We start from the raw sequence: 25,968 nt of genomic DNA, 5'->3' as shown, positions 1-25,968 counted from the left end.
CCAATTTTGCTAGCCCTTGCTGTCTCCTCCCCTTCCTTAACCCTCTAGCTGTCTCCTCCACCCTCCCATCCGCCCGCCCTCGGGCTCCTCCTCCTCCTCCCCTTTTCCTTCTTTCTCCCCCCCCCCCACCCCCCATCAGTCTGAAGAAGGGTTTCGGCCCGAAACGTCGCCTATTTCCTTCGCTCCATAGATGCTGCTGCACCCGCTGAGTTTCCCCAGCAATTTTGTGTACCCTCTTAAATATAGTTGTCCCACTTTCACGACCTAATGCACGACCTCTGCCGAGTTTGCCCTGGACTCATACTCGCAGCATGGTCGTCATGAGGCCGTAGCTAGGTCGTGATGCTAGTCGTAGGTACTCGTGGCATCAAGTAGGTCGGGGCGTTTTTCTAGCCCGATGAAAAATATCCACGAGTAAAAAAGATCGTGAATTCGGTCGTGAAAGTAGGACTCTTTTTCTCATTAAAAAAAACAAAAACTGGCCAAATGCTCTTTAGGCAGTACTGGAGCAAACAGTAGGCCCCAACCACACACACACACACCTACCTCTGTACGCAGGCAATCCCATGCTGAATAGGTTGTCGTTGTTCACGAGGTATCCCGTCCCGTCCGGACACAGGGAGTGAAACTCGGCTGAGAGAAGGAAGAGAGCGGTTTAGTTTTCTTTCCGAGACAGCGGTAGAGTTGCTGCCCTAACGTTCTCCCCGCGGCCTGCGTGGGTTTTCACCGGGGGCCTCCGGTTCTGTCCCACGCTCCGCGTGTGTTTGTGGGTTCAATCTGCCTCTTGTAAAACTGCACATCGTCCCTCGAGGCCTGAGGCCTACACCAACCTGAAGCCGCGGTCTCCGGTGGAGGAGGCACCGATTCAGGACTTACCTGGACTTTTTTACCTTGTCTGTACATCTGGACGCCCGCAGCAACGGCTGCGGAGGGTTGAGGTCCCGACCACGGGGGAAATGGAGGAGGACTGGCCAAATTTTGTGCCTTCCACCACAGTGATGAATGTGTGGTGGATGTTTGTGTTAAATTTTTCCTGTGTTTTTTATCATTGAACCGCTGCTGGCAAATTCATTTCACTTGCACTTAATGACCACACCTGGAGTATTGCGTACAGTTTTGGTCTCCTAATCTGAGGAAGGACATTCTTGCCATGGAGGGAGTACAGAGAAGGTTCTACTGCAGTTGTACAGGGTCTTGGTGAGACCACACCTGGAGTATTGCGTACAGTTTTGGTCTCCTAATCTGAGGAAGGACATTCTTGCCATGGAGGGAATACAGAGAAGGTTCACCAGACTGATTCCTGGGATGGCAGGACTTTCATATGAAGAAAGACTGGATGGACTCGGCTTGTACTCGCTAGAATTTAGAAGATTGAGGGGGGGATCTTATAGAAACTTACAAAATTCTTAAGGGGTTGGACAGGCTGGATGCAGGAAGATTATTCCCGATGTTGGGGAAGTCCAGAACAAGGGGCCACAGTTTATGGATAAAGGGGAAATCTTTTAGGACTGAGATGAGAAAAACATTTTTCACACAGAGAGTGGTGAATCTGTGGAATTCTCTGCCACAGAAGGTAGTTGAGGCCAGTTCATTGGCTATATTTAAGATGGAGTTAGATGTAGCCCTTGTGGCTAAAGGGATAAGGGGGTATGGAGAGAAGGCAGGTACAGGATACAGAGTTGGATGATCAGCCATGATCATATTGAATGGCGGTGCAGGCTCGAAGGGCCGAATGGCTACTCCTGCACCTATTGTCTATGTTTCTAAAACTGATTGATTGATTGATTATGTTGTGTTGGATAGTGTTAGTGTGCGGGGATCGCTGGTCGGCGCGGGCTCGGTTGGGCCGAAGGGCCTGTTTCCGCGCTGGATCTCCAAACTAAACCAGATCGGGTGTGGAAACTTTGGCCCACCGAGTCCGCGCCGACCAGCGATCCCCGCACACGAGCACTATCCTACACACACACACACACACCAGGGACAATTTACAATTTTACCAAAGCCAATTAGCCCGCAAACCTGTACGCCTTTGGAATGTGGGAGGAAAGCGGAGAAAATTCACACAAGTTTCGTTTTAGTTTAGTTTAGCACGGACATAGGCCCTTCGGCCCACCTAGTCCGAACCGACCAGCGATCCCCGCACATTAACACTATCCCACTCACACACACACACACACTAGGGAGAATGTTTTTACATTGATAACAAGCCAATTAACCTACAAACCCGCACGTCTTTGGAGTGTGGGAGGAAACCGGAGATCCCGGAGAAAACGCACGCGGGTCACGGGTCACGGGGAGAGCGTACAAACTCGGTCCAGGCGAGCGCCCGCGGTCAGGCTTGAAGCTGGGCCTGTGGCGCCGTGAGGCAGCAGCTCCACCCGCCGCGCCGACGGTTTGCGAAGTTGCTGAGCGGTTGTCCGGGCCTCGTGACGCGAACGTACCCGTGCTGTGGACGGGGCAAGGGTAGATCTCGCAGAGGTCGCCCCAGCCCGCACCCAGCGAGCAGCAGCACTCCTCCTTGGTGATGTTGGCCGCCAGGACACTGTCGCAGAATATCGGGTCGTCCAGGCTGAGGTAACACTCCTTCTTCCCCTCGGGCCTCTCCGGTTCTGCGGTGGGGGGGGAGAGAGATAGAGAGGAAAACAAAATGGCGGCTCATTGGGGAAACACACACACAAAAGGCCGTCACAGGCCTCTCTCAGCCTGGGCTAAATTTGGGATAAATCTCGGCACAACTCTTAAGTGACAGGTGGGTAGCTCCCAAAATACCTTAAATACCTTAAAATGGCCTCCACAGAGAATTCCTCACCTTCCGACTGCATTCTGTCTTTACTTTGTGTACTAGTCATGTCTCTACTATTTATTTCATTCCCCTTACATGTTTTTCCTCTACATGCTCAATTTTTGTAAGGTGTCCTTGAGACTCTTGAAAGGCGCCCATAAATAAAATTTATTATTATTATTATTAAAGAAATTTCTCCTCATGTCTTTACTCTTTCTAAGTCCAGAACCAGGGGCCACACACACACACACACAGTTTAAGAATAAGGGGTCGGCCATTTAGAACGGAGGCGAGGAAACACTTTTTCTCACAGAGAGTGGTGAGTCTGTGGAATTCTCTGCCTTTATACAAGAGGAGTCGAGTATAGGAGCAAAGAGGTTGTACAGGGCCCTAGTGAGACCACACCTGGAGTATTGTGTGCAGTTTTGGTCCCCTAATTTGAGGAAGGACATTCTTGCTATCGAGGGAGTGCAGCGTAGGTTCACCAGGTTAATTCCCGGGACTTTCGTATGCTGAGAGAATGGAGCGGCTGGGCTTGTACACTCTTGAGTTTAGAAGGATGAGAGGAGATCTTATTGAAACATTTAAGATTGCTAAGAGTTTGGACACACTAGAGGCAGGAAACATGTTCCCGATGTTGGGGGAGTCCAGAACCAGGGGTCACACACACAGTTTAAGAATAAGGGGTAAGCCGTTTAGAACGGAGACGAGGAAACACTTTTTCACACAGAGAGTGGTGAGTCTGTGGAATTCTCTGCCTCAAGAGGGCGGTGGAGGCCGGTTCTCTGGATACTTTCAAGAGAGAGCTAGATAGGGCTCGTAAAGATAGCGGAGTCAGGGGATATGAGGAGAAGGCAGGAACGGGGTACTGATTGTGGATGATCAGCCATGATGACATTGAATGGCAGTGCTGGCTCGAAGGGCCGAATGGCCTACTCCTGCAACTGTTGTCTATTTACTAAAAAAAGTCCTTTAATTCTGAGGCTGCTCAGCATTACAGCCCTGTTCTTGTATTCTAGCCCTCTCGAAATAAATGCTAGCAGAAACAGGGGTTGGAGGAGTTCAGGAGCAGAATTAGAGCATTCGGCCCATCGAGACTACTCCGCCATTCAATCATGGCTGATCTAGAGTAAAGGGGCTGTCCCACTGTACGAGTTTACACAAGAGCTCTCCCGAGTTTAAAAAAAAATCAAACTCGTGGTAAGCACGCAGGATGTACGTAGCGGGTACGTCGGAGATCTTGGCGGCTCGTAACGCTAACGGCAGGTACTCGGGAAACGCGGTAAGCTCGTGAAGTTTTTTCAACGTGTTGGAAAATGTCCACGAGAGCCCCGAGTACCCACGAGTGGCTGTTACCGTAAATCTCCGAGTTCGAATCAGGGGAAACTCGGGAGAACTCTTGAATTAGCTCGTACAGTGGGACAGGTCTTTTTAGCTTGTTCCTATTTTCTATTCTTTTGTTTCAAATTGCTTTTGATTGGATTTTAATGCTTTGTGCAAAGCACTTTGTTGCTGGAATATGACCTTGCTTGCTTGCTGTGAGCCGGTGATCCACCTTCCCCCGACTCCCCCCCCCGCGCGGGCCTACCTTCACACGTGGAGCCATCCGGGGACAGGGTGAAGCCGGTGTCACAGACGCAGGTGTAGGAGCCGTCCAGGTTCTTGCAGATACCGTAGGGGCCGCACAGCGAGCGATTCAGGGCGCACTCGTTGATGTCTGATGGGAACAACACAGGGTTTCAGCGGAACGGGGGCGGGCGTCGTAAAGATCAAAATCCCAGCAGGGCTCCAAACCCCAGCAGGGCTCGAAACCCCAGCAGAGCTCGAAACCCCAGCAGAGCTCGAAATCCCAGCAGAGCTCGAAATCCCAGCAGAGCTCGAAATCCCAGTAGGGCTCGAAATCCCAGCAGAGCTCGAAACCCCAGCAGAGCTCGAAACCCCAGTAGGGCTCGAAACCCCAGTAGGGCTCGAAATCCCAGCAGAGCTCGAAACCCCAGCAGAGCTCGAAACCCCAGCAGGGCTCGAAACCCCAGTAGGACTCGAAACCCCAGTAGGGCTCGAAACCCCAGCAGAGCTCGAAACCCCAGTAGGACTCGAAACTCCAGTAGGGCTCGAAACCCCAGCAGAGCTCGAAACCCCGGTAGGGCTCGAAACCCCAGTAGGACTCGAAACCCCAGCAGAGCTCGAAACCCCAGTAGGACATGAAACCCCAGCAGAGCTCGATACCCCAGTAGGACTCGAAACCCCAGCAGGGCTTGAAATCCCAGCAGAGCTCGAAACCCCAGCAAGGCTCGATACCCTATTAGGGCTCGAAACCCCAGCAGAGCTCGAACCCCAGTAGGACTAGAAACCCCAGTAGGACTAGAAACCCCAGTAGAACTCAAAACCCCAGTAGAACTCGAAACTCCAGCAGGGCTCGAACCCCAATTGAAGATGGGGGAAGCAGTCTGCAGAGTGTTACAGTACGGGGTGTACCAGTGTTACGGTGTGGGGTGTACCTAGGGACGCCAACTTCCTCACTCCCAAATAAGGGACAAACGGTCAAACTACGGGACAAATTCCCCACGGCAATCCGTTGACCGACTCGGCCGTGGCTGGGTGAATGATGAGTTGGCCCCGGGTGCTGGACAGCACACAGTATATTTGATATTTAAGATATATTGATATTTAAAGGCCCTGTCCCACTTTCCCGAGATACTCACGAACTCTCCCGAGTTTTCCCCTCGATTCGAACTCGGGGAATGTCGGAAGCGAGTCCGTAGATGTTTCGTAGCCGCTCGTAATGCCAGCCGTGGGAACTCGGGGTATCAGGTAAGATGTTGAAAAATGTCCACGAGTAAATAAATATCCCCAAGTACCTACGAACGGCTATTACGATAATTCTCCGAGTTCGAATCAAGGGGAAACTCGAAAGAGTTCGTGAGTAACTCGGGGAATGTGGGACAGGCCCTTTTGATTATTTATTTTGTATTGCAGATATTATGGGAAATGTTTTGTATTTGTAAATATTATTCTCGTAAATAATCGATTAAAAATATTTTTTTTTTGTTTTAAAAATAACATTGTTCGTGTCGTTACCTTTACACTTTGGGCCGTCCATGAATCGGTATCCAGGGTGACACTGGCAGGTGTAGGACCCTGGTGTGTTGACACACTCCCCGTTCATGCAAGCGTGAGCCAGCTCCAGGCACTCGTTGATGTCTGTGTGTGTGAAGGACAGATATTGGCATCGTGAGCGGGGACTCCGAGAACGCACGCACGCACGCACGGGCGGGCTCAGCGATCGTTTCGGGCCGAACCTACCCTCCGCTCAGTCCGCCCGAACCTACCCGATCTCCCGGCTGCTGACGACTTTCGACTCCCCCTCCCGTTCCCGCACTCACCTCCTTGCCCAGCGCAAATTTGAGAAACAGCACCTCGTATTTCGCTTTCAGTGAACGCTGTGAACGTTGACTTCTCTCGTGTCAGGTAGCCCCGGCATTCCCTCCAAGGGAACTCTCCAAACAGCACTCCCCCGCCAAGGGTTGGAGAGGAACAGAGTTGTCTCCTGGGGTTCCAACTCCGCGCCCGCGCCCCTCTTGCCCGCGGTGGCCCGTTCACCAGGAGGAGTTGGCGCCTTTACCACCTCAGGCAGCTGAGGAAATTCAGAGTCTCTCTGAGGATCCTCCAGTGCTTCTACTCAGTGGCTGTGGAAAGCATCTTGTCTGGAAACATCATAATCTGGTTTGGGAACAGCTCTGCCCAGGACAAGAAGACTCTGCAGAGAGTGGTGCGTTCGGCCGAACGCACACTATGGGAACTACACTCGCCCCCCCCTGCAGGACCGATACACCAGGAGGTGCAGATCCACAGCCAGCAACATTATGGGGGACCCCTTCCCCCCCAGCAACAGACTGTTCCAGCTGCTACGGTCAGGCAAACGCCTCCGCTGTCTCTCTGTGAAAACAGAGAGGACGAGACGGAGTATCTTCCCACAGGGCGTCAGGCACTCTTATCTCACCAGGGACTAAATTAGTTGTGTCGTGTCTTTTTGACGTTGCTGATTTTTTCTCACAAATATGTAATGTACTGATTCTGTCCTAATCTGTTTTGTAGGGGGTTTTTTTTTTGCACAATTAGCGAGCATCGTCACTTTTCATTTCACTGCACAACTCGTATGAGTGTGCGACGAATAAGGTTGACGTGACTTGATCCGAGCGGCGAGCCCTCACCTTCGCACGAGGTCTGCCGGCTGTTGGGCCGGTAGCCGGAGTAGCAGCGGCACTGGAACGAGCCCTCGGTGTTCAGGCAGCGGCCGTGGGCGCAGAAACGCCCCTCGTTGCACTCGTTGATGTCTGAGGGGATGGGGGGGTGAAACACAAAAGGGTGGTCAGAGCCGGTGGGGAGGGGGGGGCAGCGGCGTGAAAGAAGGAACTGCAGATGCTGGCTTGAACCGAAGATGGACACTGGAGTGACTCAGCGGGACGGGCAGCATAGACAATAGGTGCAGGAGTAGAGGCCATTCGGCCCTTCGAGCCTGCACCGCCATTCAATATGATCATGCCTGATCATCCAACTCAGTATCCCATCCCTGCCTTCTCTCCACACCCCCTGATCCCTTTAGCCACAAGGGCCACATCTAACTCCCTCTTAAATATAGCCAATGAACTGTGTGGCCTCAACTACCTTCTGTGGCAGAGAATTCCACAGATTCACCACTCTCTGTGTAAAAAATGTTTTCCTCATCTCGGTCCTAAAAGATTTCCCTCTTATCCTTAAACTGTGTGGCCCCTAGTTCTGGACTTCCCCAACATCGGGAACAATCTTCCTGCATCTAGCCTGTCCAATCCCTTAAGAATGTTGTAAGTTTCTATAAGATCCCCCCCTCAGTCTTCTAAATTCTAGCGAGTACAAGCCGAGTCTATCCAGTCTTTCTTCATATGAAAGTCCTGACATCCCAGGAATCAGTCTGGTGAACCTTCTCTGTACTCCCTCTATGGCAAGAATGTCTTTCCTCAGATTAGGAGACCAAAACTGTACGCAATACTCCAGGTGTGGTCTCACCAAGACCCTGTACAACTGCAGTAGAACCTCCCTGCTCCTATACTCAAATCCTTTTGCTATGAATGCTAACATACCATTCACTGCCTGGACCCCCCCCCCCTCAATCTTCTAAGGGCCATTCGGCCCTTCGAGCCTGCACCGCCATTCAATATGAGCATGGCTGATCATCCAGCTCAGTATCCTGTACCTGCCTTCTCTCCATACCCCCTGATCCCTTTAGCCACATCTAACTCCCTCTTAAATATCGCCAATGAACTGGCCTCTCCGGAGAGAAGGAATGGGCGACGTTTCGGGTCTGAAGAAGGGTCCAGAGCCATTCAATGTGATCGTGGCTATTGTATCGTGACGTGTTGAATCGAAGAAGGGTCTCGACCCGAGACGTCACCCATTCCTTCTCTCCAGAGATGCTGCCTATCCCGCTGAGTTACTCCAGCACTTTGTGTCCAACTTTGGTTTAGACACGAAACCAGCGTCTGCAGTTCCTTCGTACCTATATATACACACACAGATACACGTTTAAAAAACGCCGCAGCGAGACTCCTGACGGGCACCGGAAAAAGGGACCACATCACCCCGATCCTGGCGGAACTCTCTCCACTGGCTCCCTGTGCGGTTCCGTATAAACTTCAAGATTCTCCTCCATGTCTACAAGGCCCTCAATGGGCTTGCCCCCACCTACATTAAAAGTCTTCTCACCCACCACTCCACCTCCAGGCCCATCAGATCGGCCGACTTGGGGCTGCTGAATATCCCGCGGTCTAGGCATAAGCTCAGGGGCGATCGACCGTGCCTTTGCGGTTGCAGCCCCTAGACTGTGGAACAGCATCCCCTTTCCCATCAGAACGAACAACCCCCTCCATCGACTCTTTTAAGTCAAGACTAAAGACTTATCTATACTCCCAAGCCTTTCCTGACGTCCACTGAGTGAGGGCTACATGTATATATGTATGTAGTCTGTTTTGTTGTGCTATTCTTATAACAAATGTAAAGCTATATAAATAATGACTTGACTAAAAAAACAACAGGAACAGCGCAAAAATATTATCTAAATGGTGGCCGATTAGGAAAAGGGGAGATGCAGCGAGACCTGGGTGTCATGGTACACCAGTCATTGAAAGTAGGCATGCAGGTGCAGCAGGCAGTGAAGAAAGCGAATGGTATGTTAGCTTTCATAGCAAAAGGATTTGAGTATAGGAGCAGGGAGGTTCTACTGCAGTTGTACAGGCTCTTGGTGAGACCACACCTGGAGTATTGCGTACAGTTTTGGTCTCCAAATCTGAGGAAGGACATTATAGCCATAGAGGGAGTGCAGAGAAGGTTCACCAGACTGATTCCTGGGATGTCAGGACTTTCATATGAAGAAAGACTGGATAGACTCGGCTTATACTCGCTAGAATTTAGGAGATTGAGAGGGGATCTTATAGAAACTTACAAAATTCTTATGGGGTTGGACAGGCTAGATGCAGGAAGATTGTTCCCGATGTTGGAGAAGTCCAGGACAAGGGGTCACAGCTTAAGGATAAGGGGGAAATCCTTTAGGACCGAGATGAGAAGAAACTTTTTCACACAGAGAGTGGTGAATCTCTGGAACTCTCTGCCACAGAAGGTAGTTGAGGCCACAGTTCATTGGCTATATTTAAGAGGGAGTTAGATGTGGCCCTTGTGGCTAAAGGGATCAGGGGGTATGGAGAGAAGGCAGGTACGGGATACTGAGTTGGATGATCAGCCATGATCATATTGAATGGCGGTGCAGGCTCGAAGGGCCGAATGGCCTACTCCTGCACCTATTTTCTATGTATCTATGTATCTAAAAAGACAAACCTAATGTCTGAAGAAGGGTCTCGACCCGAAAAACGTTGCCTATTCCTTCGCTCCATAGATGCTGCCTCACCCGCTGAGTTTCTCCAGCATTTTTGCCCACCGTAAACTAATGCTCCCTAGTCGATGTAGTTCAGAGTTTGTTTGTGGATGGCTGTGTCTCATCGCCTGAAGGGCCTGTCCCACTTGGCGATTTTTTTTCGACGACTGTCGGCATCGTTGACCCACGTATCAGGTCACCGTAAAAGTCGCGGCGTTACGCCCTACTGACGAGCGGCGTCTCCTCAAGTGTCGCAACATTTTTTTTGCCGTCGCTGGATTTCGAAAAATGTTCGAAATCTTTCGGCGATCCTGATAAACGTCAGTGAATGACGCCGCAGTCGTCGAAGAAAAAAATCGCCCTCCGAGCCAGCACCGCCATTCAATGTGATCATGGCTGATCATCCCCAATCAGTACCCACCGTTCCTGCCTTCTCCCCATATCCCCCTGACTCCGCTATCTTTAAGAGCCCTATCTAGTCCTCTCTTGAAAGCATCCGGAGAACCTGCCTCCACCACCCCCTGAGGCAGAGGATTCCACAGACTCACAACTCTCTGTGAGAAAAAGTGTTTCCTCGTCTCCGTTCTAAATGGCTTATCCCTTATTCTTAAACTGTGTGTGTGGCCCCTGGTTCTGGACTCCCCCAACATCGGGAACATGTTTCCTGCCTCTAGCGTGTCCAAGCCCTGTAACAATCTTATAGGTTTCAATGAGATGCCCTCTCATCCTTCAAAACTCCAGAGTGTACAAGCCCACTTGAAGGACAGGCCCTTGATGGTGTAGGCTGCAACATCTCTTCCCCAGCCAACAATGGGCCATTGTGGGCTCCACCCTTCCTTGGTCATCTGTCGCCGGGCCTTTTCCTACGTCTAGTTCCCACCTCCCCCTCTACGCTCAGTTTGAAGAAGGGTCCCCCCACCCCCCACCCCCTCGAAACGTCACCCATCCATGTTCCCCAGAGGCGTTGCCTGGTGGCGCAGCGGTAGAGTTGCTGCCTTACAGTGCTCGCAGCGCCAGAGACCCGGGTTCGATCCCGACTACGGGCGCTGTCTCTTCGGAGTTTGTACGTTCTCCCCGTGGGTTTTCCCCGGGATCTTCGGTTTCCTCCCACACTCCAAAGACGTGCAGGTTTGTGGGAAAATTGGCTTGGTATAAATGCTTTAAAGAAAATTGTCCCTAGGATAGTGTTAAGTTTAGTTTCGTTTAGTTTGGAGATACAGTGTGGAAACAGGCCCTTTGGCCCACGGAGTCTGCGCTGACCAGCGATCCCCGCACACTAACACTATCCTACACACACACACTAGGGACAATTTACACTTATACCGAAGCCAATTAATCTACAAACCTGTACGTTTTTGGAGAGTTGGAGGAAACCGAAAATCTCGGAGAAAACCCACGCGGGTCACGGGGAGAACCTGCAAACTCCGTACAGACAGCGCCCGCAGTCGGGATCGAACCCGTGTCACCGGCGCCGCAAGCGCTGTAAGGCGGGAAGTCCACCGTGCCGCGGGGATCGCTGGTCTGCGCGGACCCGGTGGGGCCAGTTTTTACGCGCTGTATCTCTAAACTAAACCCCCTCCCGAGTCACTCCGGCCCTGTTGAGACGTGGCTTTGTGCGGTTACCTTGGCAACTCTTCTTGTCTGGCAGGGCCTTAAATCCCTCGTTGCAGGTACAGGTGTAGGAGCCCTTCGTGTTGTGGCACTTGCCGTTTAGGCAGAAAGATCTGTCCAAACATTCATCGATATCTGGGCAAAGCAAGCAAGGAAAAACGTGTAAAGGGCCTGTCCCACATTTTCAGCGACTGCCGTCGTGATATCTCGATTCAAGATTCAAGAGAGCTTATTGTCACGTGTCCCAGCGGACAATGAAATTCTTGCACAACACAACGTAGGCATTGACAACAAAACAGATCAGTGTGTCCATATACCGATGAATATATATATACACACACACACACACACACACATAAATAGACAGAAAAAGTGCGATGAGCTATTAATGATCAGAGTTTTGTTTGAGTTGAGTTTACGAGCCTGATGGCTGTGGGGAAGTCGGCACTCCGGAGCTCCAACACGGCGGTAAGGTATCGTCCCGCTCCGCGATGGTACCTCAGTGCTGAAGCCGCAGCTCGAAGCTCCGGCATGAAAGGCCGCGCCAATCCAAAATGGTAGGCCACGAGGTGCGGTTCGGAGGAAGGCCGCATCCTCGCCCCAGGTAGGGACTGGAGAAAATGGTTCCCATCCCCCACATAAAAAGACTAAAAGGCCTCCAGAACAAAACCGTTTAACAAACTAAATTTTTTTTTAAAAAGGGCGAAGAACTGCACTCGAACTTGCATCGCGGCGTAGTTTATCGTGGAGTGGCGCATCGTGTTGTATCGTGACCTGACGTATCGTACTGAACGACATTCTTGCCATAGACGGGAGTACAGAGAAGGTTCACCAGACTGATTCCTGGGATGTCAGGACTTTCATATGAAGAAAGACTGGATAGACTCGGCTTGTACTCGCTAGAATTTAGAAGATTGAGGGGGGGATCTTATAGAAACTTACAAAATTCTTAAGGGGTTGGACAGGCTAGATGCAGGAAGATTGTTCCTGATGTTGGGGAAGTCCAGAACAAGGGGCCACACACAGTTTAAGGATAAGGGGGAAATCTTTTAGGACCGAGATGAGAAAAACATTTTTTTTCACACACAGAGAGTGGTGAATCTGTGGAATTCTCGGCCACAGAAGGTAGTTGAGGCCACACAGTTCATTGGCTATATTTAAGAGGGAGTTAGATGTGGCCCTTGTGGCTAAAGGGATCAGGGGGTATGGAGAGAAGGCAGGTACAGGATACTGAGTTGGATGATCAGCCATGATCATATTGAATGGCGGTGCAGGCTCGAAGGACTGAATGGCCTCTACTCCTGCACCTATTGTCTATGTTTCTATGTATCGTGTTGCATCTTTACCAAAGCACTCCCCGGCCTGGCTCCGGTATCCCTCTGGGCAGGGGACGCACTCGTGCGTGCCCGGCCTGTTCTTGCATTTCCCCCTCGGGCAGGTGCCGGGGTTGAGGCACTCGTTGATATCTAGGAGGAAGAGAAGGGAGGGCAGTCACCTTGTTGAACCCAAGCGCCGGGGGAATTAGGCGGGGGGCGTCGGCAGCCGAGCGACTCCCGCCCTCGGCCGGCGGTGAAAGTCGGGCGACTCGGAGACCGTTCACAAGACAGAGGAGTAGAATTAGGAGGTAGGGGAGAGAGGGAGGTAAGGGGAAGGGCGGAATGGGAGGGGGGGGGATAGGGTGGGAGGGGGCAGCACATAGGGTTCAGGGTGAGCATGCGTGAGTGGAGGGTCAGTGTGACGAGTTACCTTCGCAGGAGTTCTGGTGTGCAAGCAGCCTGTAGCCGGTGTGGCAGTGGCAGTAGAAGGATCCCTCGGTGTTGGCGCACCCCCCATTGGCGCAACGCATGCCCTCGCCACACTCGTTAATGTCTGTAACACACACACACGTCACAGGGGGGTGAAGACCCCGTCTGTGGGCAGGGACAGGGTGCAGGGGCGGGGAAGGGTCTAGTGTCGCCAACTCTCCCGTATTAGCCGGGACGTCCCGTGTATTTTGGGCTGAATCGGTTCGTCCTGTGTTTGACCGCTGCTTCTCGGGTCGGACCGCGCCACACCCGTCCCGGCGTGGTGCAGCCCGTGGAGTGCAGCAGCAGCACCTCGCCAGTGGCCTCGTCGGTCGGTCGGCTGGGCTTTGCGTGCAGTCCAGCACCCGGGGCCAACTCATCATTCACCCAGCCACGGCCCAGTCGGTCAACGAATTGCCGTCGGGGAATTTGCCCCGTATATTTTTGACCTTTTTGTTCCTTATTTGGGAGCGGGAGAGTTGGCGCCTCTAGGCGTTGGGCGGGGGGATGGAGGGGGAGGGGATAATGGGGGTTTGGAGGGGGAGGGGTCAGAAGAGACTGGGGGGGGGGGGGGGAGACAGACGCAAGCTCACCGACACAGGTGCTGCCTTCCGGAAGTTCTTGCAAGTGGAAGCCACTGTAGCAGATGCAACTGTAGGTGCCGATGGAATTGACACACTTGCCCCTCCTGACTCCGCACGGATTATTCTCACACTCGTCCACGTCTAGCGAGCGACAAGGAGCGCGCCGTTAAAGTCGAAGGCAGACGCAGCGCGCTGGTGCAACTCAGCAGGACAGGCGGCATCTCTGGAGGGAAGGAGCCGAAACGTCGCCCGTTCCTTCTCTCCAGAGATGCTGCCCGTCTCCTTCCAAGATCTCCCTCCCCTTTGTTTTGTTTTCACACCTGGCACTTCCACATCTCTGTATCTCCCTCTCAGTCTGACTCAGTCTGAAGAAGACTGGGTCAGATTCTGGGGAAGGGTCTCGACCCGAATCGTCGCCCATTCCTTCTCTCCAGAGATGCTGCCTCACCCGCTGAGTTCCTCCAGCTTTTTTTGAGTCTGCTCTCAGCATATTGGTTAACCCCCTCATAAGGTCATAAGTGTGTGTGAGAGGGTGTGTGTGTGTGTGTGTGAGAGTGTGAGTGAGAGAGAGAGAGAGAGAGAGAAAGTGATAGGAGTAGAAATAGGCCATTCGGCCCATCGAGTCCACTCCGCCATTCAATCGTGGCTGATCTATCTCTCCCTCCTAACTCCATTCTCCTGCCTTCTCCCCATATGAAGAAAGACTGGGTAGACTCGGCTTGTACTCGCTAGAATCTGGAAGATTGAGGGGGGGATCTTATAGAAACTTACAAAATTCTTAAGGGGTCGGACAGGCTAGATGCAGGAAGATTGTTCCCGATGTTGGGGAAGTCCAGGACAAGGGGCCACACACACAGTTTAAGGATAAGGGGGAAATCTTTAAGGACCGAGATGAGAAAAACATTGTTTTTCCCCACACACAGAGAGTGGTGAATCTGTGGAATTCTCTGCCACAGAAGGTAGTTGAGGCCACACAGTTCATTGGCTATATTTAAGAGGGAGTTAGATGTGGCCCTTGTGGCTAAAGGGATCAGGGGGTATGGAGAGAAGGCAGGGATGGGATACTGAGTTGGATGATCAGCCATGATCATATTGAATGGCGGTGCAGGCTCGAAGGGCCGAATGGCCTTTACTCCTGCACCTATTGTCTATGTTTCTATGTAGAAGCGGTTGGCAGGGGGCTGGTCGTTGCAGTACCCCCCCCCCCCCCACCCGGGGTCCCCGCCCCGCCCCTCCCACCGTGGTGAAGGCGGTGAAAGGCCGCGCGCTAACACGGGTCCCTCAGATGCTCACCCACGCACTGCTTGAAGTGGGGATGCTGCTGGTACCCGGCGTGGCAGGCACACGAGTAGCCTGAGCCCGTGGGATCGTGGACGCACACGCCGCGCCCACAGATTCCTCGATTCACTTTGCACGTGTCCATCTCTGGGAGAAAACAAGGAACATTTATTTCACTGTCAGCGTCTGTCGAGATGTGGCCCATTCCCTCAGCTCCATCCAACACCCTTCATCCCACTCTGCCCATCAACCCCTCTTCACAGTAGACCACCAGTCTCTCTCTCTCCCTCTCTCTCCCTCCCACACACACACACACACACACTCCTCACACTCACTCACCCTCTCTCCCTCCCACACACACACACACACACACACACTCTCCTCACACTCACTCTCTCTCTCTCTCTCACACACACACTCACACACACACACACTCACTCTCTCTCTCTCACACACTCACTCTCACACTCACTCCCCCTCTCTCTCCCTCCCACACACACACACACACACACTCCTCACACTCATGCTCTCTCTCTCTCACACTCACTCACACTCACACACTTACACACACACTCACTCTCTCTCTCTCTCTCTTACACTCACTCTCACACTCAGGCGCATCCCCGGAGGCGCACAACACGGCGCGCACCAGGAACACACACACGGCAGGCGCAGCACACACACACCTTCAGCGCACACACACTCCCTCACACACACTCACTCTCACACTCACTCACACACTCTCCTCACACTCACTCACACAAACACACACTTATTCTCACACACTCACACACACACATACTTATTCTCACACACTCACACACACACACTTATTCACACACATTCACTCACACACACACTCTCCTCACACTCACTCACACACACTCATTCTCACTCACACACTCTCTCTCACACAGACTCTCACACACATAATCATTCTCACACACTCATTCTCACTCTCACACTCACACACACACTCTCCTCACACACTCTCTTTCTCACACCCCTCTCTCTCACACATAGTGTGGAAACAGGCCCTTCGGCCCAACTTGCCCACACCAACCAACATGCCCCATCTACACATAATCCCACCTGCCTGCGTTTGGCCCTCATCCCTCCAAACCCGTCCTATCCATGTACCTGTCTAACTGTTTGTTAAACGTTGGGATAGTCCCTGCCTCAACTACCTCCTCCGGCAGCTCGTTCCGTACCCCCACCACCCTCTGTGCAAGGCTCGATTGCAATCACGTATAGTCTACACCTGTGATCAGTGCCGGTGTCAGGGGTTACGGGTAGAAGGCAGGAGAATGGGGTTTGGAGGGAGAGATAGATCAGCCACGATTGAATGGCGGAGTGGACTTGATGGGCCGAATGTGGCCTAATTCTCCTCCTATCACTTTCGAACTTTCACTTGCTGAGTGGCTAGCAGGCAACAAGAAGGCTTTTCACTCTACCTCGGCACACGTGACAATAACCAAAACGCGTAGAAGGGCCACGGCCCGAAACGTCGCCCGTTCCTTCCCTCCTGAGATGCTGCCCGTCCCGCTGAGTTACACCAGCTTTTTTGTGCCTGTTCTCGAACTAAAACGAGACACCCTCCAACATGCGAGCTCTCTCTCAGGCTCTGTGGCTGCTTGCAGCCCGTACAAAAAGCCACGGGTCCATTCCCTTCCACAGATGCTGCCTGGCCCACTGGGTTCTTCCAGCATTTTGAGTTTGGTGCCCCTGCGTTTGTGGTTCTGGCTCTGACCACCAGATGGCAGCCACATGCAGCGCTCCAGAGCCAAACACTAATGCCCCTGTCCCACTAGGTAAACCTGAACGGAAACCTCTGGAGACTTTGTGCGCCCCACCCAAGGTTTCCGTGCGGTTCCCGGAGGTTGCAGGTGGTTGCCGGAGGTTGCAGGTAGTGGAAGCAGGTAGGGAGACTGACAAAAACCTCCGGGAACCGCACGGAAACCTTGGGTGGGGCGCAAAGCCTCCAGAGGTTTCTGTTCAGGTTTCCTAAGTGGGACAGGGGGAAAATAATTCTACAAATAGACAATAGGTGCAGGAGTAGGCCATTCGGCCCTTCGAGCCTGCACCGCCATTCAATATTATTATGGCTGATCATCCAACTCAGTATCCCATCCCTGCCTTCTCTCCATACCCCCTGATCCCTTTAGCCACAAGGGCCACATCTAACTCCCTCTTAAATATAGCCAGTGAACTGTGTGGCCTCAACTACCTTCTGTGGCAGAGAATTCCACAGATTCACCACTCTCTGTGTGTGAAAAATGATTTTCTCATCTCGGTCCTAAAAGAATTCCCCCTTATCCTTAAACTGTGACCCCTTGTTCTGGACTTCCCCAACATCGGGAACAATCTTCCTGCATCCAGCCTGTCCAACCCCTTAAGAATTTTGTACGTTTCTATAAGATCCCCCCTCAATCTTCTAAATTCTAGCGAGTACAAGCCGAGTCTATCCAGTCTTTCTTCATATGAAAGTCCTGACATCCCAGGAATCAGTCTGGTGAACCTTCTCTGTACTCCCTCTATGGCAAGAATGTCCTTCCTCAGATTAGGAGACCAAAACTGTACGCAATACTCCAGGTGTGGTCTCACCAAGGCCCTGTACAACTGCAGTAGAACCTTCTCTGTACTCCGTCTATGGCAAGAATGTCCTTCCTCAGATTAGGAGACCAAAACTGTACACAATACTCCAGGTGTGGTCTCACCAAGACCCTGTACAACTGCAGTAGAACCTCCCTGCTCCTATACTCAAATCCTTTTGCTATGAAGGTTAATCCATTAATTCCTGGGATCGTTCTTGTAAACCTCCTCAGGACCCTCTCTCCAGAGCCGACACATCTTTCCTCAGATACGTGACAATGCCAGGCCTAAACCTGGTGTCCCTGGCCTGAACTGTGACACGCCAGGAGATACAGCCTTGTGTCGATGGGGAAGGGCAGGAGTAACTCAGCGGGTGAGGCAGCATCTCTGGAGAGAAGGAATGGGCGACGTTTCGGGTCGAGATCGGTTTAGTTTAGTTTAGAGATACAGCGCGGAAACTGGCCCTTCAGCCCATCGAGTCCGCGCTGACCAGCGACCCCCGCACATTAACACTATCCCACACACACACACACACTAGGGACAATTTGCAATTATACCAAGCCATTTAACCTACAAACCTGGAGTGTGGGAGGAAACCGGAGATCCCGGAGAGAACCCGCGCAGGTCACGGGGAGGACGGACAAACTCCACACAGACAGCACCCGTGTTCAGGATCAAACCCGGGTCTCTGGCGCTGTGAGGCTGCCCAAATAGTCTTTTGAAGGGCTCGGTGAGGAAGGTTTCTACCCGAAACGTCGCCTATTCCCTCCGCTCCGTAGATGCTGCCTCGCCCGCTGAGTTTCTCCAGCATTTTTGTCCACCAAGGATTATCTACAGCACCCTTGACCTCCCACTCCCCCCAGGGTAACCAGCGTTGACGAGACACATCTAGAGTCCGGGAGTGTGTGTGCGAGTGGAGCATCACTACACGTCACCTACCTACAACCTGCGATGGCCCAAACTCCATGGACTGGTCGGGAGGAAGGACTTTGACCGCTGGGCTAGTTGGCCGTGGTTCCAATTCTACTGGTGAGGCAGCAAGGGAAAAATAAAAGCTTTTTAATCACAGCACGGCAGAAACTTTCTGGTGTTCGATCCAGTCGCTGCCAACAGCTGACCTGACCAACTTTTTTTTTCTTTTTTTTTTCCCCCCCCCGTACAAAATGCTTTTATTCAGAACAAACAAAACATACAAAGTAGTAACACGATCAAAGATTGCCTACATTTAATTAGTATTTTACAAACACAAAGTTAGCATATTAAAATATTAACATTTTTATCAACATAGAAACATTCGGCCCTTCGAGCCTGCACCGCCATTCAATATGATCATAGATACATAGATACATAGACAATAGGTGCAGGAGTAGAGGCCATTCGGCCCTTCGAGCCTGCACCGCCATTCAATATGATCATGGCTGATCATCCAACTCAGTATCCTGTACCTGCCTTCTCTCCATACCCCCTGATCCCTTTAGCCACAAGGGCCACATCTAACTCCCTCTTAAATATAGCCAATGAACTGTGTGGCCTCAACTACCTTCTGTGGCAGAGAATTCCACAGATTCACCACTCTCTGTGTGGGAAAAAATCTCGACTTGCCCTTTATCCTTAAACTGTGTGTGTGGCCCCTTGTCCTGGACTTCCCCAACATCGGGAACAATCTTCCTGCATCTAGCCTGTCCAACCCCTTAAGAATTTTGTAAGTTTCTATAAGATCCCCCCTCTCAATCTCCTAAATTCTAGCGAGTACAAACCGAGTCTGCCAGTCTTTCTTCATATGAAAGTCCTGCCATCCCAGGAATCAGTCTGGTGAACCTTCTCTGCACTCCCTCTGTGGCAAGAATGTCTTTCCTCAGATTAGGAGACCAAAACTGTACGCAATACTCCAGGTGTGGTCTCACCAAGACCCTGTACAACTGCAGTAGAACCAGACACCACGTGTTGCCTCTCTAGGGACACGCGGGCGCGGACGTGGGGATCGCTGGTCGGCGCGGACACGGTGGGCCGAAGGGCCAGCGATCCCCGCAACATAAACACCGTCCGACACACACTAGGGATTGTTTGTCTATTTACTTGACAATTAACCTACAAAACACGCACGTCTTCAGAGTGTGGGAGGAAACCCGGAGCGCCCGGAGAAAACCCACGCGGTCCACGGGGGAGAACGCGCAGACAAGCGCCCGTGGCCGGGATCGAACCCGCGGTCTCTGGCTCCGAGACATCACTCACCTGGGAATCTGGATCCGAACGGGATGAAGCTTGCGGAGAACACCTTTTCCGTGAGGCTGAACGTCGGGAGCTGGTCGACCCCGGAGGGAGAGGGAAGAACACAACAGTTTGCCGACCAGCGGGATGTCGGACAGGCCACGTACACCGTCACCACAGACCCCATACCCCCCCCCAGCAGTGATTCAATGTAGGCTCGGCGATCGCTTCGCCCAACACCTCCGCTCGGTTCGCAATAACCAACCCGATCTCCCGGTGGCTCAGCTCTTCAACTCCCCCTCCCATTCCCAATCCCATTCCCAATCCCACCTTTCTGTCCTGGGCCTCCTCCATGGCCAGAGTGAGTCCCACCGCAAATTGGAGGGGCAGCTCCTCATATTTCGCTTGGGCAGTCTGCACCCCAGCGGCATAAACATTGAATTCTCCAATTTCAGGTAGTCCCTGCTTTCTCCCTCTTTCCCCTCCCCTTCCCAGCTCTCCCACTGTCTCCGCCTCTTCCTTTCTTCTTCCCGCCCCCCCCACCCCCACCCCCACATCGGTCTGAAGAAGGGTCTCGACCCGAAACGTCACCTATTTCCTTCGCTCCATAGATGCTGCCTCACCCGCTGAGTTCCTCCAGCATTTTTGTCTCCCTTCATTTTCCCAACTGTTTCTTAAACGTTGGGGAAATTCTTAAATTGGGACAGTTCCAGCCTCAACTACCTCCTCTGGCAGCTCGTTCCATACACCCACCACCCTCTGTGTGGAAAAAGTTACCCCTCAGATTCCTATTCAATAATTTCCACCTTCACCTTGAACCTATGTCCTCTGGTCCTCGATTCCCCTACTCTGGGCAAGAGGCTCTGCCCGATCTATTCCTCTCGTGATTTTGTACACCTCTGTAAGATCTACCCTCATCCTCCTGCGCTCCAAGGAATGGAGTCCCAGCCCTCTGCCCCAACCTCTCCCTGTAGCTCAGGCCCCTCGAGTCCTTGTGAACACGTGGGTGTCATAGACTGGCCAAACCTGGACTGGGCTGCGGGGGGTTTAAGATGCGACGGTTTAGGGGGCCCCTCCACTTACCAGGGCGATGGTGGTAGCTGTGCGGGGGGAGAGAGAGAGAGAGAGAGAGAGAGAGAGGGAGACAAGGTTACTTTATGTGGCACATGGTCACGTCAGGCTGTGAGTGGAGTTAGTGGAAGCAAGCGACTATCGTGCATCCCAGGCAACGTTTCTATCGCCGAGGAAGTTTGTGCAAGCGGGAAACACGGTTAATAAAGACTGGAGACTGAAGGTAGACAGAAATGCTGGAGAAACTCAGCGGGTTCAACAGCATCTATGGAGCGAAGGAAATAGGCGACGTTTCGGGCCGAAACGTTGCCTATTTCCTTCAGGGTTTCGGCCCGAAACGTCGCCTATTTCCTTTGCTCCATAGATGCTGCTGCACCCGCTGAGTTTCTCCAGCATTTTAGTCTACCTTCGGTTTTCCAGCATCTGCAGTTCCTTCTTAAAGACTGGAGACTGGAGTTTTGGTTGCATTGCCTTCCGGTGTAGGATGGAGGTAGCAGGTGACACAAATCATCCGACTAATGTCTGTCTCATCGGGCAATAGTGTGTGTGTGTGTGTATTGGTGTGTGTGTGTGTGTATGTATATGTGTGTGTGTGTGTATGTGTATGTGTGTGTGTGTATGTGTGTGTGTGTGTGTGTATGTGTGTGTGTGTGTGTGTGTGTATGTGTGTGTGTGTGTGTGTGTGTGTGTGTGTATGTGTGTGTGTGTGTGTGTGTGTGTGTGTGTCTGTGTGTGTGTGTATGCGTGCGTATGTGTGTGTGTGTGTGTATGTGTGTGTGTGTGTGCGTGTGTGTGTATTGGTGTGTGTGTGTGTGTGTGTGTGTGTGTGTATGTGTGTGTGTGTGTGTGTGTGTGTGTGTGTGTGTGTGTGTGTGTGTGTGTGTGTGTGTTGTTGTGTGTGTGTATGTGTGTGTGTGTGTGTGTGTGTGTGTGTGTGTGTGTGTGTGCAGGGGCGATCACAGCGTAAGTGTGTGTGTGTGTGTGTGTGCGTGTGCAGGGGCGATCACAGCGTAAGTGTGTGTGTGTACGTGTGTACCCGTGTGTGTGTGTGCGTGTGTACCCGTGTGTGTGTACGTGTGTACCCGTGTGCGTGCGTGACTGAGTGTGCGTGGGGCCGGTGCCGGTGTAGCGGGTTGGGTGAGGCGTGACACGCCCCCAGCTGCCGCCACCACGCACCTTCAGCGATGTCCCTGTGGGCGGCCTCGTTGGGGGGGGCGGTTGGCACGAAGACGGGCACCTGGACGATCCGTGCCTTGCCGTCGGCGTCGATCCGCACGGTGATGCTGCTCCCGGGCGGGATGCTGATCTTCTGGTGGGAGCTGGAGAAATGGTAGCCCATCCCAGCCGGGCACGTCTCGTGGAACTCTGCTGTGACAAGCGAGGGTTAATGTCCCGCTCGGCAAGGGAGGGGGGAATGAGGGGGGCGTTATAGGGAGGGGGGAATGAGGGGGGCGTTATAGGGAGGGGGGCGTTATAGGGAGGGGGGAATGAGGGGAGGGTTATGGGGCCGCGGGAACAAGATAATCCCGGAGGAAACCCCCAGCGTCTCAGGTACAAAGTTCCCCGAAGGTGGCCTCCCAAATATCGTCAACATGTCAAGGGCGCGGAGACGATTTACGAGGATGTTGCCAGGACTAGAGGGGGTGAGCTACAGGGAGAGGTCGAGCAGGCTGAGTATATATTCCCTGGAGCGCAGGAGGATGAGGGGCGATCTTATAGAGGTGTACAAAATCACGAGAGGAATAGATCGGGTAGAGTCTCTTGCCCAGAGTAGGGGAATCGAGGACCAGAGGACACGGGTTCAAGGTGAAGGGGATAATATTTAATATCCCAGAGTCCAGAACCAGGGGACACACACACACAGTCTTAGAATAAAGGGGAGGTCATTTAAGACTGAGGTGAGAAAAAGCTTTTTCACCCAGAGAGTTGTGTGAATTTGTGGAATTCCCTGCCACAGAGGGCAGTGGAGGCCAAGTCACTGGATGGATTTAAGAGAGAGTTAGATAGAGCTCTAGGGGCTAGTGGAGTCAAGGGATATGGGGAGAAGGCAGGCACGGGTTATTGATTGGGGATGATCAGCCATGATCACAATGAATGGTGGTGCTGGCTCGAAGGGCCGAATGGCCTCCTCCTGCACCTATTATCTATATTTCTATGTTTAATAGGAATCTGAGGGGTAGGTTTTTCACACAGAGGGTGGTGGGTGTATGGAACGAGCTGCCAGAGGAGGTGGTTGAGGCTGGGACTATCCCAACATTTAAGAAACAGACAGGTACATGGATAGGACAGGTTTGGAGGGATATGGACCAAACACAGGCAGGTGGGACTAGTGTAGCTGGGACATTGTTGGCCGGTGTGTGGGCAAGTTGGGCCGAAGGGCCTGTTTCCACACTCGATGACTCTAGGTGGAAGGCCTGGTCAAAAAGGCTTTTGGCACATCGGCCTTTATCGGTCAGAGTATTGAGTCTAGAAGTTGGGAGTTCAATATGAGGTGCTGCTCCTCCAATTTACGGTGGGCCTCACTCTGGCCACGGTGGAGGCCCAGGACAGAAAGGTCGGATTGGGATTGGGATTGGGAATGGGAGGGGGAGTTGAAGTGCCGGGAGGTCGGGTTGGTTATTGCGAACCGAGCGGAGGTGTCGGGCGAAGCGATCGCCAAGCCTGCACTAGGCCTCACCGACGTTGAGCAGCGGATGCAATGGATGAGGTTGGAGGAGATGCAGGTGAACCTCTGCCGCACCTGGAACTACTGCTTGGGCCCTTGGATGGAGCCGAGGGGGGGACCAGTGAGTATAGGAGCAGGGAAGGTTCTACTGCAGTTGTACAGGGTCTTGGTGAGACCACACCTGGAGTATTGCGTACAGTTTTGGTCTCCTAATCTGAGGAAAGACATTCTTGCCATAGAGGGAGTACCGAGAAGGTTCTACTGCAGTTGTACAGGGTCTTGGTGAGACCACACCTGGAGTATTGCGTACAGTTTTGGTCTCCTAATCTGAGGAAAGACATTCTTGCCATAGAGGGAGTACCGAGAAGGTTCACCAGACTGATTCCTGGGATGGCAGGACTTTCATATGAAGAAAGACTGGATAGACTCGGCTTGTACTCGCTAGAATTTAGAAGATTGAGGGGGGGATCTTATAGAAACTTACAACATTCTTAAGGGGTTGGACAGGCTAGATGCAGGAAGATTGTTCCCGATGTTGGGGAAGTCCAGGACAAGGGGCCACACACACAGTTTAAGGATAAGGGGGAAGTCTTTTAGGACCGAGATGAGAAAAATCATTTTTCACACAGAGAGTGGTGAATCTGTGGAATTCTCTGCCACAGAAGGTAGTTGAGGCCACACAGTTCATTGGCTATATTTAAGAGGGAGTTAGATGTGGCCCTTGTGGCTAAAGGGATCAGGGGGTATGGAGAGAAGGCAGGTATGGATACTGAGTTGGATGATCAGCCATGATCATATTGAATGGCGGTGCAGGCTCGAAGGGCCGAATGGCCTCTACTCCTGCACCTATTGTCTATGAGTGTTTGCGGGGAGAGAGAAGGGAGGAGGGGGGGGTGGACACTTACCGGTACCAGAGATGGGGCAGGGGTCACAGCTGGAGCCCCAGGCCTTGCCCACGGAGCAGCAGCAGATCTGTTTGGTCAGTTCCCCACCCAGAGGGTAGGTACATCGCTTGGCCATGTCCACTAGCAGGTAGCATGGTCCCTTCTCACCGGACTGCTCCACTGTGGAGTCAAAGAGCAAAGACAACGGCTTCACACACTGATAGAAACATAGACAATAGGTGCAGGAGTAGAGGCCATTCGGCCCTTCGAGCCTGCACCATTCGCCATCCAATATGATCATGGCTGATCATCCAACTCAGTATCCCATCCCTGCCTTCTCTCCATACCCCCTGATCCCTTTAGCCACAAGGGCCACATCTAACTCCCTCTTAAATATAGCCAATGAACTGTGGCCTCAACTACCTTCTGTGGCAGAGAATTCCACAGATTCACCACTCTCTGTGTGAAAAAAAAATGTTTTCCTCATCTCGGTCCTAAAGGATTTCCCCCTTATCCTTAAACTGTGTGTGTGGCCCCTTGTCCTGGACTTCCCCAACATCGGGAACAATCTTCCTGCATCTAGCCTGTCCAACCCCTTAAGGATTTTGTAAGTTTCTATAAGATCCCCCTCACACCTCCCCCCCCCCCCCCCACACAAGGGTTCCCGTATTAGCCGGGACATCCCGTGTATTTGGGCTAAAGTGGTTTCTCCCTTGTCCTGTATTTGACCGCTGCTACTCGGGTCGAGGGGACTGTCGGGTCGGACTGTCGCATCACCCGTCCCGACGCGGTGCAGCCCGTGGAGTGCAGCAGCAGCACCTCGCCCATGGCCCCGTGGATCGGTCGGCAGCCCGGCCTAGCTGTCCGACCTTCGGGCCTTCGCTGACCGCCGACACCACCACCACCACCCCTCCTTCCCACGGGCCGATCGCCGGTTCACGAGTTGGACGGGGCGCTGGACTTTGCGTGCGCCCCCCCCCCCCGGGGCCAAAACTCCGCAGCAGGCGACCCCCTAATGCACCCCTCACTGTAACGCTGACGCTCCCCGCACTCAGTGTCGCCAACTTTCTCACTCCCAAATAAGGGGCAAAAGTTAAAAATACGGGACAAATTCCCGACGGCAATTCATGGGCGGAAATCCTGGGGGGGACGGGGGGGGACACACACGCTACCGGCCCCCCTTCTTTGAGAGGTGGTGGACAATCCCCCCCTGGACTTAATCAGACGCTCTCTAAGGGCTGAATCGGCCTTTCAACGGCTTAAAATCAAACCGCTGCGTCGAGGCGATCGATGTTGAAGCCCGCGACTGGCGATGAAAGGCCCGGCGAACAGGCCCACCATTCGGGGGGGGGGGACGAAGCTACTGTTGCTGGAGTTGGGAGTCACTAATCCGTGTCCGGGAAGCAGGCGGTGGCTCCAGGGCCAGTCCACGCCACTCACCCACGCAATGTGTCAGCGACGGTCCCATCGTGTAGCCCGACTTACAGGAGCAGCGGAAACTGCCCTGTGTGTTGAGGCACTCCGCATTCTGGCAAACGCCCAGCATCAGGCACTCGTTTATGTCTGGAATACAGAGAGAGGCGGAGAGAGGGAGGGAGGGAGGGAGGG

The 25,968-nt window shown here is 52.7% G+C and overlaps 1 protein-coding gene across 1 annotated transcript in view; it reads right to left on the bottom strand.

The window, feature by feature from the left end:
* ltbp3 (latent transforming growth factor beta binding protein 3) overlaps positions 1 to 25,943 on the bottom strand; it is a 35,738-nt gene extending 9,795 nt beyond the window's left edge. Inside the window, exons 1-16 of the mRNA XM_033015374.1 lie at positions 25,801 to 25,943; positions 24,382 to 24,540; positions 21,988 to 22,176; positions 20,824 to 20,840; positions 19,765 to 19,834; positions 18,472 to 18,558; positions 14,956 to 15,087; positions 13,672 to 13,803; positions 13,041 to 13,163; positions 12,641 to 12,760; positions 11,307 to 11,429; positions 6,994 to 7,116; positions 5,861 to 5,983; positions 4,371 to 4,499; positions 2,442 to 2,609; positions 547 to 633 (exon numbers count right to left, since the gene is read on the bottom strand). Of these exons, the coding sequence (XP_032871265.1) occupies positions 547 to 633; positions 2,442 to 2,609; positions 4,371 to 4,499; positions 5,861 to 5,983; positions 6,994 to 7,116; positions 11,307 to 11,429; positions 12,641 to 12,760; positions 13,041 to 13,163; positions 13,672 to 13,803; positions 14,956 to 15,087; positions 18,472 to 18,558; positions 19,765 to 19,834; positions 20,824 to 20,840; positions 21,988 to 22,176; positions 24,382 to 24,540; positions 25,801 to 25,906 (1,888 nt within the window). The 5' untranslated portion in view covers positions 25,907 to 25,943. The remainder of the gene's footprint in view (positions 1 to 546; positions 634 to 2,441; positions 2,610 to 4,370; positions 4,500 to 5,860; positions 5,984 to 6,993; positions 7,117 to 11,306; positions 11,430 to 12,640; positions 12,761 to 13,040; positions 13,164 to 13,671; positions 13,804 to 14,955; positions 15,088 to 18,471; positions 18,559 to 19,764; positions 19,835 to 20,823; positions 20,841 to 21,987; positions 22,177 to 24,381; positions 24,541 to 25,800) is intronic.
* Between the last annotated feature and the right edge of the window lie 25 nt (positions 25,944 to 25,968).

Source organism: Amblyraja radiata, chromosome 45 (genome assembly GCF_010909765.2).
Source record: "Amblyraja radiata isolate CabotCenter1 chromosome 45, sAmbRad1.1.pri, whole genome shotgun sequence".
Lineage (NCBI taxonomy): Eukaryota > Metazoa > Chordata > Chondrichthyes > Rajiformes > Rajidae > Amblyraja > Amblyraja radiata.
Note: the sequence above shows the minus strand (reverse complement) of the source record. Positions and strands in the feature narration are given on the sequence as shown.